This window comes from Pelodiscus sinensis, chromosome 10, assembly GCF_049634645.1.
Source record: "Pelodiscus sinensis isolate JC-2024 chromosome 10, ASM4963464v1, whole genome shotgun sequence".
Taxonomy (NCBI): Eukaryota; Metazoa; Chordata; order Testudines; family Trionychidae; genus Pelodiscus; species Pelodiscus sinensis.
The window spans coordinates 15879954-15896904 of record NC_134720.1 but is presented as its reverse complement, the minus strand read 5'-3'; the positions used below and the strand labels follow the sequence as shown (position 1 = coordinate 15896904).

At 40.7% G+C, this 16951-nt stretch overlaps 1 protein-coding gene across 1 annotated transcript in view; it reads right to left on the bottom strand.

The window, feature by feature from the left end:
• Positions 1-7545: 7545 nt before the first annotated feature.
• SGPP2 (sphingosine-1-phosphate phosphatase 2) overlaps positions 7546-16951 on the bottom strand; it is a 75926-nt gene continuing 66520 nt past the window's right edge. Inside the window, exons 4-5 of the mRNA XM_075937541.1 lie at positions 16070-16159; positions 7546-8193 (exon numbers count right to left, since the gene is read on the bottom strand). Coding sequence (XP_075793656.1) covers positions 7651-8193; positions 16070-16159 — 633 coding nt within the window. The 3' untranslated portion in view covers positions 7546-7650. The remainder of the gene's footprint in view (positions 8194-16069; positions 16160-16951) is intronic.

Here is a 16951-nt window from a genome sequence, read left to right as displayed (position 1 = left end):
ACTTTGGGGGGGGAATAATAATTGAAAAAATCCATTACAATGACATGTATTATGTACACACAGATGGGATGTAAAACACATGACTATATAACATTAATTACCATAAAGAATATGCAAAGGTTTCAGTGTCAGTCTGCCAAAAGTTTTTGAATGAGTTTGCCAGTCCATGGTATAAAAAGGACTATGGCTCTATCCTATTCTATGGATACAGTTACCGGTTCTATCATGGGTTGATGTCTGCATTAAGGTAACATTTTGTTTGCAGTTTAAATGTTTCTTAGCTTTGCTGATGGGCACTAAAGCCTACAGCAGGAAATCAGAGAGCCAGGCCCTACTTCCTACTTTTCCCCAAGGACTACTGTGCACATTACAGGGCTTCTATTAAGCTGGCAACTTCCATATGTCATGGGATAAGAACTGCCTCAGACTTATTTTCCTCTGGAAGGAATGGCCATCAGGATGGGTATTAGGTAGGGGACGAACTGAAGATCATCACAGCCCTGTATGTGGAGTGACTGCAAGCTCTTTATGAGAGACAGCTATATATGTGCTTTTTACAAATATTTTATTTGGTGATTTTCTTCACATTGTCAAACACAACACTCTCTTGACACACACACACCCACACAAGGCCCGAGAAAATGTAGTTTAATTGGATTTTTATGCAAGTAAACTCTCTATATGCAAGAGCTCTACCATCTTGTTTTCTCATCCCCTTCTGGCTATTTTGTGATGCTCCCTCTCTAGCATCTGTATATTACAGATCTTAGAGCTTCCTCCCTGTTCAGGGAGCCTAAGGTTTAGAACTTCAGAACAAAAATATCTTTTCCCTTTTTTCCCCTTCCTCGTGCCCCAAATCAGCAAGGCTATGTCTAGAGTGGTATGATTTTCCACAAATGCTTTTAATGGAAAAGTTTTCCGTTAAAAGCATTTGCGGAAAAGAGCATATAGATTGGCACGGACGCTTTTCTGCAAAAGCACTTTTTGCAGAAAAGCATCCGTGCCAATCTAGACGCGCTTTTCCGCAAAAAAGCCCCGGATCGCCATTTTCGCGATCGGGGCTTTTTTGCGCAAAACAAATCTGAGCTGTCTACACTGGCCCTTTTGCACAAAAGGACTTTTGCCCGAACGGGAGCAGCATAGTATTTCCGCAATAACCGCTGATTTCAGACAGTAGGAAGTCAGTGTTCTTGCAGAAATTCAAGCGGCCAGTGTAGACAGATGGCAAGTTTTTCTGCAAAAGCACTTGCTTTTGCGGAAAAACTTGCAAGTCTAGATGCAGCCCAAGAATCTAGAATCCCCCTAACAAAAGAGAATGGGAATGGTGCTTATTTTGCACATAGGTGGTAGAGCAGGTGGAAGAGATTTACCCTAAGGAATTGAGAACACTTAACTAAAAAAGTCAAACACACAGGCTACATCTATACTGCAAGCTTCTTGTGCAAGAACTGTTTTGCGCAAGAGTTCTTGTGCAAAAGGTCTTCCACAAGAGCGCGTCCACACTGCCATATCCTTTTGCGCAAGAGCATCCATGGCAGTGTGGACACTCTCTTGCACAAGGAAGTTCTGATGGCCATTTTAGCCATAGGGGTTTCTTGCGCAAGAAAATCATGTTGCCTGTCTACACTGCCTTCGTGTGGAAGAGCTCTTGCACAAGAGGGCTTATTCCTCGTGGGGAGAGGAATAACTCTTCCAGAAGGAGCCCTGTTTTCCAACACTGTACTGTAAATTTACTTGCACAAGAACGCACATGCAGTGTAGACACCTGGCAAGTTTTTGTGCAAGAACAAGTGTTCTTGCACAAAAAAGCCTGCAGTGTAGATGTATCCATGCAGTATTCAGAAGGCAACCTCAGTATTAGAGGGCAACATCATATTCTACCAGACTAAAATATATGACAAGAGGCAACCTATTCCTACTCCCAGCTAGTGATCATCTTATGCCCAGAGCTATTTGGACTTACAACCTGTCTCCTAGCCTGCTGTCACTACTGAAACTAGATATTGTTTAATTTGTATTTAGGGACCAAGCAATATTCAACAGGTGTAGGTACACAATTAAATATGCAGCAAATGTATGAAAGTGAGCTTCTTACTGTGCTAAATCCATTTACCATAATTGTACTTACTGCTGAAATGGTACACAGGGAGAGAGTACTCTCTAGTAGCATGGAGTCAGTCTTATACATCAACACCTTATACTGAACCTAAAATAGACTAACAATGTTAAAAGGCAGGTAATTCACTAATTGTGTAGTTGATAATATTTAATACGATTAATCGACAAAGGAAGGCTTCCTCAGTCCCAGTACACACCGGGTCCAGGAGCTACCCCTGCTGCAGCTCTGCAATTTAAATGTAGTAAAAGCTGGGCGCACAGACAGCCTGGCTCCTACTACATTTAAACTACAGAGGTGCAGCAGGGGTAGGTCCTGGACTCTGTGCAAGCTGGGACTGAGCTGGAATTGCTCAGTCCCGGCTCACACGGGGTCCAGCAGCCCCTGTCCATGGGGGGTCCCTGTGGACAGGGGCTGCTGCCAGAGCAGCCTCTGCCCATGGCCAACCTGGGACATCGTGGAAAGGCTGTTTTGTGGTAGCCTCTCCCCCGCTTCAACCTCTAATAGAGAGGCAGAAGCGCGGGGCGAGGGCAGATGATATCACGGAGACCGTGCTGGGGGGAACCAGCCTTTAAGCCGACTCTCTCCAGTATTGGCTTCTGTTCCCCCTCGCTGCCTTCAAGAGGCAGCAAGGGGGCAGGGAGTGAATGATTGACTCAACTACCTTAATGCTAGGTTTGTTGAGTAGTCAGCTACTTGACGACTTGCTTACATCCCTAGAATTAAAAATCCATGCCCCATACACAGACCACCATTTAGTTGCAAACAGTTGTATTTTGCACTGGTTGAAATTCCTGAGTACGCCTTGGAGATATCTCAGAAATATTTCCAATCACCCAAAATCATGAAGTCATTTGTAGTTGCTTGAAAGTCTAGGAGCACTTGATCCCCAGATGCAAAATCATCAATAATAGGAGGGTCTAATGCCATTATCTCTCATAAATCTCATCCTTTTAACAATCTTTCGGACTCTTTGTTGGGAATAAAGGGTAAATGTATCAATGTATGGGTTTGTATTGGAGTGTTTGTGAAAGCCATTCAAGATGGACTGTGACCTTTTAATCCTAAGAACTCCATTTTGACCAATGTGCCTGTCAGCAGCTAGAGAACTCTGAGCTGTGCTGGTTCTTGCCGGCTGAAACTGATTTTTCCCACTTGAGCGGACCCTAAACGTACCATCACCTCAGAGTTTTTGCACCATAGAAATAATATAAAGCTCTGCGCAGCTGGTGGGGGTGTGGTCATTTCCATCTTCACTGTGGTCAGCACCCAACCACCAGAACTCCATCAAGGCTGTGACGAGGGAAGGGATCCCCCATTACTCATTGAAGGTCCCCATTAGGATCTCCCCAGAGTTCCTCCCCAAGAGCTTCCAATTACCTCAAGGGTAGAAGATCCCAGGCCGTGGCTGCGCACAGCACCCATTGGTGCCTTTAAAGTGTAAACGAGGTTGTTTGCTTTTGGGGTCTTTACAGTCATCTTTTCTCTTCTTATTGGCCAAAGAGTTATTTGTTGATTAAGGACGCTTACTCGTGTTCTTTGATTTTAGTTCTAATTTGAATTCTCCCATCTTTCCCAGTTATTGTGGTTTAAATCCCTTAATACACTTGTTAACTTACCTGGAATGTCATTCTTTATTTACATCGGATCACATGGGGAGAGTGCACAGAGTAAATATTCCATACAGGTGATAGATATGGGAAAAGAGTGCTTGCACCTTCTGAAACAGGCTATTTCGATACAGGGTCACCTCCTTGCTTCCTGTTTTCCTAGTTGCCTTTATCCAGAGTAACACATTAATATGACAAATTCTATGATTTATGGAAATTCACTTTGTAATTGCATATGCTTATTTAAATACAAGGTGGCGAGAGGGTGCAGGATTCTTTCTAAACTTAAACACACAGAAGTGAAAAGTTTTTTTTTCTATTTTGACCCAATCCTTAAAAAAATTATTTAGTACTTAGACTAATGACTGCAAAGAGTCTTACAGACACACTAGAAAATCAGTACCACAAATAGAGGCAGAATATTTCTCATCACCATGCCCCATAGCTGTGAAGGAGAGGATCACATGTAATTTGAGGAAGAGAGGGGATTTATTCCAGGTTGTTTGTAAGCTCATAATGTGCTGTTTATGTAACAGTTGTTGATCCTGAGAAATACTTATTGGAACCAAGCTCTTGGCTATAAATTAGCACTAAACTTATAGGCTACAGCTACATTGCCTTCTCTTGCACAAGAAAATATGCAAAAGAGCCATTCTGCCGCTTTATTTCAGGAAGAATGGCTCTTGCGCAAGAGGGGGTTTTGCACAAAAAGGAGACGTGTGTACAGCTCCTTTGCGCAAAAATCGTGTCTCATTAAGTATGCAAATGAGGTGGCGATATTCACCACTTCCTCATTTGCATATTTTTTTGCACAAGAGAGGGCAGTGTAGCCATAGCCATGGTATTTTACACACAAGGGCCCATTCTGAATTAATCACAGGTGTAGAAGTGTTAAATTGTAACTACACTACATTCTAAATGGCATGTAAAATTGTGTAAAATCGCTGTTTAGACTTGCAAAAAAAGTGTGGTTATTTTTCTTAAACTGGCTATGCAGAGGGATTTTCTAATTTCTTATGTTTAGGGCCACTATTAATCATGACTTCTTCCATAATTAAAGGTTTGCACATTAAAAAATGTTAAATTTCCTATGGACATCTTTATGCTGCTTGGCAGGCTTTTTAAATTCTTCCAATCTTTACACACACCCCTTGGTGGGATATTTCTAAGTATAGAACATCATCTGCATTAGTGACCATCACACGTCTTCAGTGGAAGATTACAGGTTTACTGCTGATAGAGGTGGCAATGTATTGAGTATTGTTTCAAACTGCAAGACATTACCTGGCTGTATAAACTAATTTCAAAGAATAATAGATGTGTGGCAAGATACAAAGTAAACAAAACCTACCAGCTTTTGGAAATATATTTATTTTAAATTTTGAAGCGAACGAGGTAGGACTTCTGAAAGAAAACACTTTTTATGGGCTGCATAAAAATCACATGAACCTGAATGCTACAAAAATAGAAATGTGCACATACTACATAAATCCACATCTATATACATAAAGTTTGATAGCACAGAAAAGCTGCAGTTCAGAAAAGCAGTATTTTAACTACAACTACATGAAAGACTCAAGACATTTTAGTCTAATTGACAGTGTTAAGGAACCTTCCACTTACTGTAATTTTTTTTCTGCTTTAGTCCCTTCCACTAAGACGTTGAATAATACCTCTATAGGGCTTCAGATTTTTTGCCTTAATGTAGCCCTATATCATAAAATCCTTTATTGGACAGTGTTTTAAGGTATCTCTTGTGGAGTAAGTATTAAGTGCAGTTTGATTTGGCTATAGTCTTCTATACATCTTGGTAATGAAGTGTTCATATTTACTAAACTGGGATTAAATTTTGAATAGGCTATGAATGTGTGTCCACCATAATTTTAAGTACTGTTAAACCACGGCCCTTACAAATCTAAAAAGAAGCACTGTATTTAAAATGGTCATTTTCTATCTCCTATTGTACTAGAGTGCTAACTTTTTCTAAAAGCAAGAGTATCTTCCAAGTCTGCTCAGTGGCAATCATGGCAAAGCCATACTCATTAAATACATGATTCTAAAACTAGCCAACCACTGGTAATTCACCCTCTTTACATTCTTCCACATTTAACTCTACTCATAAATTAAACATTCGTTTTACGGAGGAAAATGCTAGTTTTTTTTTAAATGGCCTAGATCCTCAACATACTCAAATAATGATTAAAAAAAACAGCGACCAATAGGAAAGTGGTGGCTCTACGTACTATAAATGATGAAAGAAAAGGTCTCCAGAGCATGCTTTCAGCTATAACAGTATAACATGTAACTGCGGCAGAGGAGAGACTGTAGGAGAAGTCAAGGTCGAGCAGCATATGGTTCAGTTTAAAAAAATGGCTCATCACAGCTGAACTTCTAGCTGCTCTCTGGTGCAATTGCTAATACTTTTAACTGGCCTGGAAGTAGCAGCAGCAGCCACCCTTAACTATTAGTGGTTAAGAACACAATTATTGTTGTATCCAATTTCAAGATGCATAGAAGACAAAGCATGGTGGAGCTTAGCACTAGAAAGTTATGGAATCACTTCAGTGTATTTTATAGTTATTTGAATATTAATATTCAGCACTTTACATGATACACTTTAAATGCTAATTAGTCCTCACAGCATCCCTGTTGCCTTTTCAGATATTACTGTTGCCTTTTCACAGATGGGAGAACTGAGGCTAGGTGAGTAAGTGACTTGGTTAAGAGGAAATCTATGTCAGCTGCGATATTGATCCAGGAGCACATGGACTCCCTACATTCCCTAGTTGGAGCATTTCCAAGCAGAATTTCCAGTAATATGTAAGTCACATTTTGAAACATACAAGAATAAAGTTAGTTTTCTGAAGCATTCCAATTGGTAAAACAAGTCTTAATAAGGAAGAATGTCTGTACTCAGAAGACAGATTACATCAAGTAGCAAATACAAAGCATCATCAAATTTCAACATTTAACAATGAAGAGCAGTCTCAAGGGAAATGTGTGTGATGCTATCTAGGTTTACGGTTTCTGTGCGTGTTCATTCCCAAGAGCATCTGGTATCTTAGTCAGCAGGACACTTCCACTGAATCAATGCCAGTTTTAAGCACAGCTTCATGGTCCTACGTCATTTCAAGCTATTCTTATTTTGGTTTTGGCTAACTACCCATGTAGCCTTTTTGATCACTTCAAACTTCCCGCTACCTTCCCTGTGGATTTGTCCCCCTCAGCATTTCCTTCCTTTGGCTGCTCAATTACCAGGGCCAACACAATACTGAGAATTGATAGGCTGAAGAGTGGACCTTTAATAATAGATTGGCAGCGTCTTTTCCACACAAGACGAACTCCCACTGTGCACACATGCACACTTTTTTCCTTAACAGTAGGATTTAACCCCAATTCCTGAGCACTGTGCAGCTGGTTCTGTCTCTGCAGCAAGATTGTTCCCTTGCCTCTGTTACACCCTCTGTGGGGTGCATAAAACTGAACCCCTTACCTGAAGTGTGGGAGACCATCAGGGATTGTAGGATGCAGTGAGGGGAATCATGTGAGCATCACCTTCATGATGTTTCCAAAACTGAAAAGTGACATACTGAGGCAGAATCCTGAGTGAGACAACACTGATCCTAGCACATGGTAGCTTTTTGGAAAGTAAACAAAAGCCATATAAATAGGAGTTCTTGTCTTTATACTCATAATACTAACCACCTAGATCACAGATCTGTAGTTGTGGGTACATAATAGCCAGTAATGTCTAACCCTAAATTATTTATACAAACTGATTCCCTGAGATATTCAATAGTAGGTATTTTAAGGCCAGTGCAGACAGGTACACCATACTTTTTGGCAAAGTCTTATATCTTTGTGTAATTTTTTTGCATCTCTGACATGGTTTTGCCATAAATTATTTCTAATAATGCACAGCACTCATATTAATCCTAATAACTCATGCAATAATGGGACAATCACTGTTGCACTGAAGCCAACAGAAGAATATGTTATAAATTTGTAGGGCACTTCTATTTCCAGTCGTCGTTTGGCTTCTAGATCATTGACAGAAACCTGGTACTTGGAACACAAAATGTGGAGGGCCATGCCTTTGATGAAATAACGTACGACCAAAAGAACAAAAATCCCTACTAAGAACTTTGCCAGTACCACCATCATCATTTCACCGATTGAAGAAAAACTGAGCTGCAGACTTTCATTGGGATAGTTTGATGCTGCATACAGGTTATTTAACCAAAATCCTATGGTGGCTCCAGCTCCTGCTCCAAGGATAGTAGTTGTGTCTGCTCGGGTAGGGCTGTAATCCTCTAGGTTGGGATAGTTGTAGCATAAGAAAAGAGGCACAACTATGGAAAGTATAGGACAGAATGGACTAGTTAACATCAGATGGTCTATAATATCCCATGCAGGACATGTGAGTGCAATTAATGCAGCTGAAATCAGAGTTCCACCAATCACGTCCTGTAAAGATGGGAATTAACCAGAAAAAAAATTATTAAAACATGGAAGGATATCAGACTTTCAAAACAATTTCTCAGTTTAAAAGCTGGCAATAATTTAGGAAGATGCATTCTTCACATTTACATGTATTTATTTATTAAATGTATAATCTAAGATTGAATACATTATGTTCCCTCCTCCCCCACCAAAAATACAGTAAACTATGAAGTAACACATTACAATAGTGAGAAATAATAGGAACATTAATAGCATCAATTATATTATTTTTTCAAATGAACAGGTATGATGCCCTTTCTCCTCCTTCCCTACCATTCCAGTGCTCTAATAATGAATTACTTACTAAAAAGAAAGGTGTCAGAATTAGGGTTGTTAAATTGCATTTAATCAGCTAATCAAGTAATTGATTGGTTGATAAGTAGGGAAACTGCAGAGCCACAGCGGGATTAGCTCTCAGCCCTGGAGCTAACCCCGCTGCGGCTCTGCCTTTTAAATGTATTAAGAGCCTAGTGGCTCTTAATACATTTAAAAAGCAGAGATGCAGTAGGGGGAACCGAGTGCAAGCCGGGAATCAGCTGTCCCGGCTCTCGCCTGGTCCAAGATGCTGCGCCTCTGCCTCCTCTAGCCCCTCTCTCTGATAGAGGCAGCAAGGGGGGGGGGGGGGGGTGAGAGGAAGAGACTAGTCAAGTTACTACTCAACTACCCAATAACCATATGCTTATTGGGTAGTCAACTAGGTGTGTACATCCCTAGTCAGAATATTCAGCTAAACATGGGCAGAACTTTGTAGACCCTAAGTGCTCTAACACTGTTACCGGTAATCATAATGAACACCAGGTTGGCCACATTCAGTGCACATTTCAAGCCCCATTTCTTTAGCTATGTTTTGCTACAATACTGAGGTGACAGAAAGAAACCTTTCCCTGAACAAAAGAATATATTAGGTAAAACTGTGTCCCTCTTCCAGGCTTAATTCATTGTTAAACTTAAATTGTAGCCAGAGTTTAGCTCTTGTGCTGATGAGTGGATATATAAACACAGATTAGATGCACAGCTTTGTGTGAGACACAACAAATTATACATTAGCCTTAATTTTTCTTGCATCATGCCTGTGAGTATTCCTCTTGACTTCAGAGTGGATTTTCCTCCTGAGTAGCGTAAGCAAGATTTTATCCCTTGTACAATTGTTTTCTGAGGGCCAGTTAACATCTGATAAATGAATGGAAGAATCTATTTGCATGACAGTTTCAGGGTCTCTATTAAAACAAGTTTAAACAGCAGATTTCTATTAATGCAAATATTTCTCCACCCATAATCCCACAGCTAATTTCATTCCATAGCAACAGGATTATGATTTCTTAGTTTGCACAAGCAAGAGAAAAGTTATGTGGTTCCTTTAACAAAAGAAACTGTATATTATTAAATTTGAGGGAGGAAACAACCACAGAGATATGATACACAATGTAAAATATTTAAATGCTGCATTTCTCTAGTTTGGCTTGGTGTAGGAGCCTTCAGGCAATAACAACGCATAAGAATTCTTGTTATAGCATTTACTGAAGTCTGGATTGTTAGCTAATTGCTTAAGGCAGGACCATGGAGGTTAAAACCTAATTTATAAACTGAAATAAATAAGCTGCTCTGAAGACTTTTATAAAGCTGTTGCCCACAGTGATACTAGGAAAGGAGACACATGCTATCCTGTGACAAACATTTTCACTGTTGTTTTGCAACCTGCTGCAGGTATGGAGCTCTAAAAGCAATACAGAGATTATATTCTTCATAAACATAGGCCTGTTATTATGTAGCTAAAGAGCCCGCACGCATTACAGACTCAGTGCAACAGCGCAAACAAGATCACAGCTTTCTAAGAATTTCTTTACAGTTGAACATTTCTATGCTGGGTCAGAGCTTATAGGTGAACTGCTTTTGAGCAAACTCCATTTAGAACAGCATTCCCCAAAGTGAGCCGTGGGCCCACTTTGAGAGAACTGCTCGAGGGCCCGCGCCTCTTTGTTTACCTAAGGGGTCCATAGTCACGGACCCTCTCAGCTCCCATTGGCTCCAGTTCACCATTTCCAGCCAAGGGGAGCCACGTGAAGCAGCAAGGCCTGGTCCCAGACTTTTTTAATTAGCTAATTAATCACCTAAACGTCAAATATTAAGAACATAAAAAAACCAACACAGAGAACCCTGTTGGTGAACATTTTAACTTGCTTGGGCACTCACTAATGGATCTAAAAGTGACTATACTATTACAATGCAATTTCAAAAACCAGCTGGAGAGAGAAGCTGCAGAACTAGGTTTCATTTGCAAGTTTGACACCTATAATCAAGGTTTGAACAAAAACCTGACCTGGATGGACTGCTACATTCCACACCTTAATGACATAAAAAGCTAAGCACCAGGTACTTATAGTCCAGTCTATTAGCCTCATTTAGCACAGACACTCTAATTGACAATATTTTTTCCTATTTTTTCCTTCTCTTTTCATCCTTGTACCCTCTCTTTCTCTGCTGTTTATTTGTACCCTGGACCCCTTACTCCAGTCATATGAAGAAGTGGGTTGGGCCACGAAAGCTCACAATACCATCTACATGTTTTGTTAGTCTCTAAGGTGCTGCAGGACTTTTGTTGTTTTTTAAGTTTTTTTCAGTTACAGACTAAAACAGCTACCCCTCTGAGAACAATAGGGCTTGTTAGTACATTTAAGTCCAAAAAACTTTTTATAATTACAAAATACATTACTCCCCCAAATCCTCAGTGGTGTAAATCTGATTGTGAATTTCAATATTTCTATATGGAGTCAGAGATTCATTAATTCTAAAAAGAATACAGTGTAAAAAGGATTCAGCAGTAATAGAAATAAGTATATGGTAAGAGCCATCCATTTTGCATATGAATAGCTTCTCTTTCCAGTTAATACCTATTTTGCTACCTACTCTAGATGATCACTAAAGACTGTTTACATTTGGATAATAATGCCTGAACAGGGAACCTCTATTTACTGACTTAAAGTTTTCCTTTGTGAACACTTTTATTTTGTCAGTCATTTTATAATGGAATAAAAGAGTGCTGGTTTCCTTTTTGCCCAGGGAAATTCAGTTTTTAAAAAATTAAGTATGCTGTATGATTTTTCAAGTATACATTTTTGGTGGATCTAATTCTGTATGCCCCACATTATGACTAACTAAAGATTTACATGCATGTGCATGAGCATGCACACACACACAAAATTACTGTATGACAGACAAGTTTGAATTCCCTCTAAAATCGTAACAAAGATCTTAACTTATACATGATTTTTCTCTGTTAACAGAGAAAGTTTTAAATTTTGATCCCAAAGGCTAATAATATAGAGAAAAAAAATTAACACACCTGAATAATTTAGGAACCTTTCAATGAATCTTAGGAGCCTAAGTGCTTAAATCATTTTTGAAAAAGGAACTTATGCTTCTAAGTGATATAGGTGCTTTTGAAAATGTTACCCAGAATCAACAGGAGTTTCTTCTAAATATGAGCAACAAACAATTGAAAGCAAGTGCATTTTCCAAAATCTCAACATTGTGTGTAAAAAGATATTTATTACTATTGTGATAATTTTTTATTGGGCCAACTTACATTGGGGGAGAGACACAAGATTTTGCACTTACATAGAGCTCTTCTTCAGGTCTATTTTGGTGGAAACCCATGTCTCAAGAAAGCTAATCCTATTTCATCTTGGCTGTGTCTACATTGGCACCCTTTTCCGGAAAAGGGATGCTAATGAGACCAGTCGGAATTGCAAATAACGCGGGGGATTTAAATATCCCCCGCGGCATTTGCATGAACATGGCTGCCGCTTTTTTCCAGCTCGGGGCTTTGCCGGAGAAAATAAAGCCTTGAAAGTAGGAATAACGGATCTTCCGGAAAAGGCTTTATTTTCCACAAGATCCCATCTAGACTGGCGCTTTTCTCCGGGAAAGCCCCAAGCCGGAAAAAAGAGGCAGCCATGTTCATGCAAATGCCGTGGAGGATATTTAAATCCCCCGCGGCATTTGCAATTCCGACTGGTCTCATTAGCATCCCTTTTCCGGAAAAGGGTGCCAATGTAGACACAGCCCTTGGGTATTCTTCTGCTTACTTCAATTCCTCTAATGGTTTTGTTTGGATATGATATTCTGCTACACTGCTTGTCCTAAAATGTTGAACAATATTTGCTACATACAAATATGATATGCAGCAAATATTGGCCAACATTTCCAGGGTGGGTAAAATGACCCTGACATATAGTTTGTATGTTAGTTTAGAAAGCATTTAAAATCCCTTCAGAAGTAATAGGGCTGTTAAAAAAATGTAATAGAGATGATAGGTGCAGGCTGTGGGATGTGAATTACAGAACAATCTGCTTCACATCTATGTGTTTGTGTTTATATAATGAACAATAAAAACATCAATCCTAAATCTATATTTCTTACACAAAGTAAATTATTTACTTTGTTTTTAGAGGAAGCTTACAGAAAAGTCTAAAGGTAAATTATTTTTCCTTACATACTACTCCAATAGGAGATATAAATAATGGGTGCATAAATTGTGAACTCCCCCTTCTGTTCTGAAATGTGATTTGTCCTTTTCAAATGTGTTCATTTTTTTTATTGTATCCTTTGGTATATATGGTTGTGACTATTTTCTTCTACTATTTGATCTGAGGAAGTGGGTCTGGCCCATGAAAGCTCATCATCTAATAAATCATCTTGTTAGTCTTTAAAGTGCTACATAGTCCTGTATTTTGTTTCGTGAGATAATTATTCTTATAAATTATTTCCTCAGCTCCATTCACTACCATGATCTTTTTAATGAGACGCTTTACTGAAATACGTTTCTCGCTGTTAAACTAAGGAGTTGGGGGTTTAGAAGCAATCTGAAATAGGCGCACGAAGGGCTGTTTCTTCTTTATCATAAATGCTATCTGAATTTAGAAAAGTCTCTTTCATTATCATGGGACACCAAGGGAAATATGCTAAGAATTTGTATGGTTTGACTTAGGGTCACTAGTTAAAACTAGATTGGAAACATCCTCTTTCTTTTTAAAGACATTGTTTTGATGCAATAAGGTTGGGAAAAAAAGGTCAGGCCATATCTCATGGATAATCATCATCTTATTAGGAATTTGTCTTTTACAATGCATCAGATTTATATCATCATTACAACTAATGTAATTACTTTATTCATAATTCAGAATATATTTCATTAAAACTAATATAATATTTATTCAAATACTATTAATGATGTATTATGTAAACTGAAAATGTTTTCATTCATTGAATTTCATATTTAGGAAAGTGCTGCACATCTCTGATAATCACATACAAATTACTATAAAGCTTCCTGTTGTTATAAAGGGCTCCTAATGACTCCTTCATTAAGGTTTACATTGTACCCTTAACAGAAAAGTGCTCTGCCCCTTATGTCATAACCTAACTTAACTCCACATACATAAGCAATTTTAACTCGTTCTGCCTGCACTGAAGAAATAGAAGTAGGCGTCCAGAATGCCTCAGGCTGTGTCCAGACTCAGGGGTTTTTTCGGGAAAAGTAGCCTTTTTCCGAAAAAACTTCCCCTGCGTCCAGACTCAAGCCGCATTCTTTCGAAATTAAATCGAAAGAACGCGGCTTTTCTTTCGATGGCGGTAAACCTCATTTCACGAGGAAGAACGCCTTCTTTCGAAAGTTCCTCTTTCGAAAGAAGGCGTTCTTCGATGTAAATAGGGCTTCTTCGAAAGAGAGCATCCAGACTCACTGGATGCTTTCTTTCGAAAAAGCAAGCCACTTTTTCGAAAGTTCAACGTGCAGTCTAGTCGCTCTCTTTCGAAAGAGGCTTGCAGTCTAGACATAGCCTCACTGATTTAGTATTTTGTTCTGCTAAACCAATCCCTACTAGAGATATTAAAATTTGTTTATTACAGTAAACATGTAACCAGTGAAAAATGTAGCAGTTCCACAGTTACTGTGGGTGGGGGGAGGGGAGGCGGCAATTGGCTCTCCAGGAGTTGGTGTATGCGGGGAGCTAGCTTTTAAGCTGGCCTCATGCAAGCACAGGCTCCCCCCTCCACTGCTGCTTCTGAAGGCTGAGGTTGAGGTGAAGGAACTATGTGTAACTATGCACGTTAACTGATGAGCCCAAGCAAACTGGTTAACCGGATAAATGGTTACACTTTCACATCCCTAAACCCTATCTAATACTTCTGGAATGCAATAGTGAAACTACCACACCCATCATACTGTTAACTTTCTTCAGTACATTTTCTATCAATTCAGTCACTGAATGTCCAGGACATCAACAATTAAACCAACATTCACATTCTCACCAGTCTGAACTCGCCTGCCTTTTTATCCACAATACCTCACACTCCACCAAGCGCCTCAGCTGCATAACAAACTCCCTTTCAGTTACATATTCACCAGCCAAAGTGCACACATTCAGTTTTTCAAATGTGTTCAAATACACAAGTTTAACCCTAACTTAAGCTACACTCAGCTACCTCTCTAGAGGAAAATGTACGAGTCATTTTTCATTTTTGGAAAAACATGCAGTCAGAATTCAGACTACGCATTTGTGTATGATTATAAGAAACTGGATGTGTGTTATGGTTGGATAGGTGCTGGAATTCAAAGGGAGTTTCTCATGGAGCTGGACAGCATGTATTTGCGGAGCGGTAAGGAATTTGGGTGGAAATATTGCTTAACTAGCAATTTCCTGGATGTTTAATGGTTGTGATTGATGAGGAAGGCATTTGGGAACATTCTTAAATTGAAGTTCATAGTGCTTTGTGCATGGAATAAGCAAGGTGGCTAGCTCTGACACCCCTCCAGAAGTATTAGGTATTGGGATAGTCAACAGCCAACTTCTACTTGTGCAAACTGTTAATCAATGCAAAGTAGCTCAGGGGCAACCGGTGAAGGGTGACAGATGTGTGTGTGGGGGGGAGTGTCACTGGCCTAATGAACCGCCTCCAGCCTCGGGAAGGGATGGGACAATTCTCCTCCAATCTAAGCCCTGCCTCTCTCCCATGGGTGGATGTAGATTTTGCGGGGCCCAGGCCAGCACAATTTCACGGGGGCCCCCCCTTTGACACAGCGCATGCGCAGGGCTTCTTGAGAATCAGGGCCCAGGGAAGCCGCCCCGCTCGCCCTGCCCTATATCCGCCACTGCCCGTGCTCCTCCTCCTCCCCACGCATGCTCCACCTTTGCACCCCTACCCCCTCTTTCCCCAATCAATGTGGTCCAGGGGGACTAATGGGGCTGGAGGTTTGGCAACAGCAGCAGGGGTCCAGCCACCTCACACTCATTGGCCCCAGCTCACTCTGCTCCTGCAGCTGCAGGAAGCTTTGCTTCCTACAGGTGAGGGGGCGGGGGAGGGGGGTCCTACCCCTCCCTCAAGTGATGCAGGACTCTGACCCTGTCACCTGCTGGCCAATACCTTGCCCCACCAATGTGTTGGGGGGGGGGGGCATGTATCCCCTTATGTCCCCTCACACATCACCCCTGAAGTAGCTTATGACCACGGGAAACAGAGCTTCGTGGGAGCAGGACCAGTGAAAACCACCACTTGCTTGGCATTTCACTTTGAATATTGAAAATCCACCTTTTTGTCCCACCACTCCTAAAAGAGTACCATTTTTGCACAGTCACTTCAGTTCTATTTCACACTCCTACATTTCTGTGTATGTAAAAGAAATATTTTAAAATATTTTTTACATAAAAATGCCAGCTTTCCCTCTGGTTGGCAGGGAAGGGAGCCAGAAATATCGTCAGCTTTTTCACTCATAAGATGTGCTTAGATTCTAAAGTGCCAGTAAAATAACACAGACTGAAGAACAGTATATCTTTATCCTTACCAGTATAGTGTGCATTCCAGTGTAAAGCCTGCTGAGACACACCAGCGTGGAAAATACAAATGCTGCCATTAGTCCTAGCACAAATTGATACTGTAGAAAGAAAGGTTTCCGGCATTCAGATTAAGTTCATATATTTTCTATAAATACCTACAATAAATTATCTAATGGACAACACCCACATGGTATTCTAGAATCAGATCTCAAGTTCTAACATTCCTGAGATCTAATGCGTATCAGAGTTTTCCAACCAGGTACTCTCAGGCTGAATATTGGCAGCACTGTGTTTACAATACAAGCTACTTTATTTCCTGCAGGCTGTGGAAGATCTTAAGACTCCCTTTTGGAAGGTAGGTCTAAGGATAGCATAAATGAGCCATGGATGATACGGCATCTGTACATTTGTTTTTGTTTTTTATTTTCTGAACGTACAATGAAAGATCACCACAAACTCTAGTAGTTCTTGCACTAAGTGACTATGCATTAGAAATAAAAAAGTTTTAAAAAATAAGGCACAGGACACTGTTCAAGAGATCAGTGATGTTTGCATAGATTGGGTGAGAGGGAAATGTGATAACCCTAGAGCAGGCATGTCCAAAGTCCGGCCCGCGGGCCAAATGCGGCCCGCGGTCGGATTTAATACGGCCCCCCGCTTCTCCCGGCTCCCCGGTGCTTTTTTTAACTGGCGCGCGCAGCGCGCCGCTTCGGACTGCCGCCGCGGTCCCAAACCCTGCCCCTGCACTCTGCTTTGGGGCTGAGAGTGCGGGGACAGCCCCCGCTTCCTCCCCCTCTCCTGGCTCCCCGGCGCTCCTCTGAACTGGCGCCGCTTCCGGCCGCGCCGCCGCCATCCATGGCGGCCGCTGCGGTCCTAAAGTCTTCCATGTA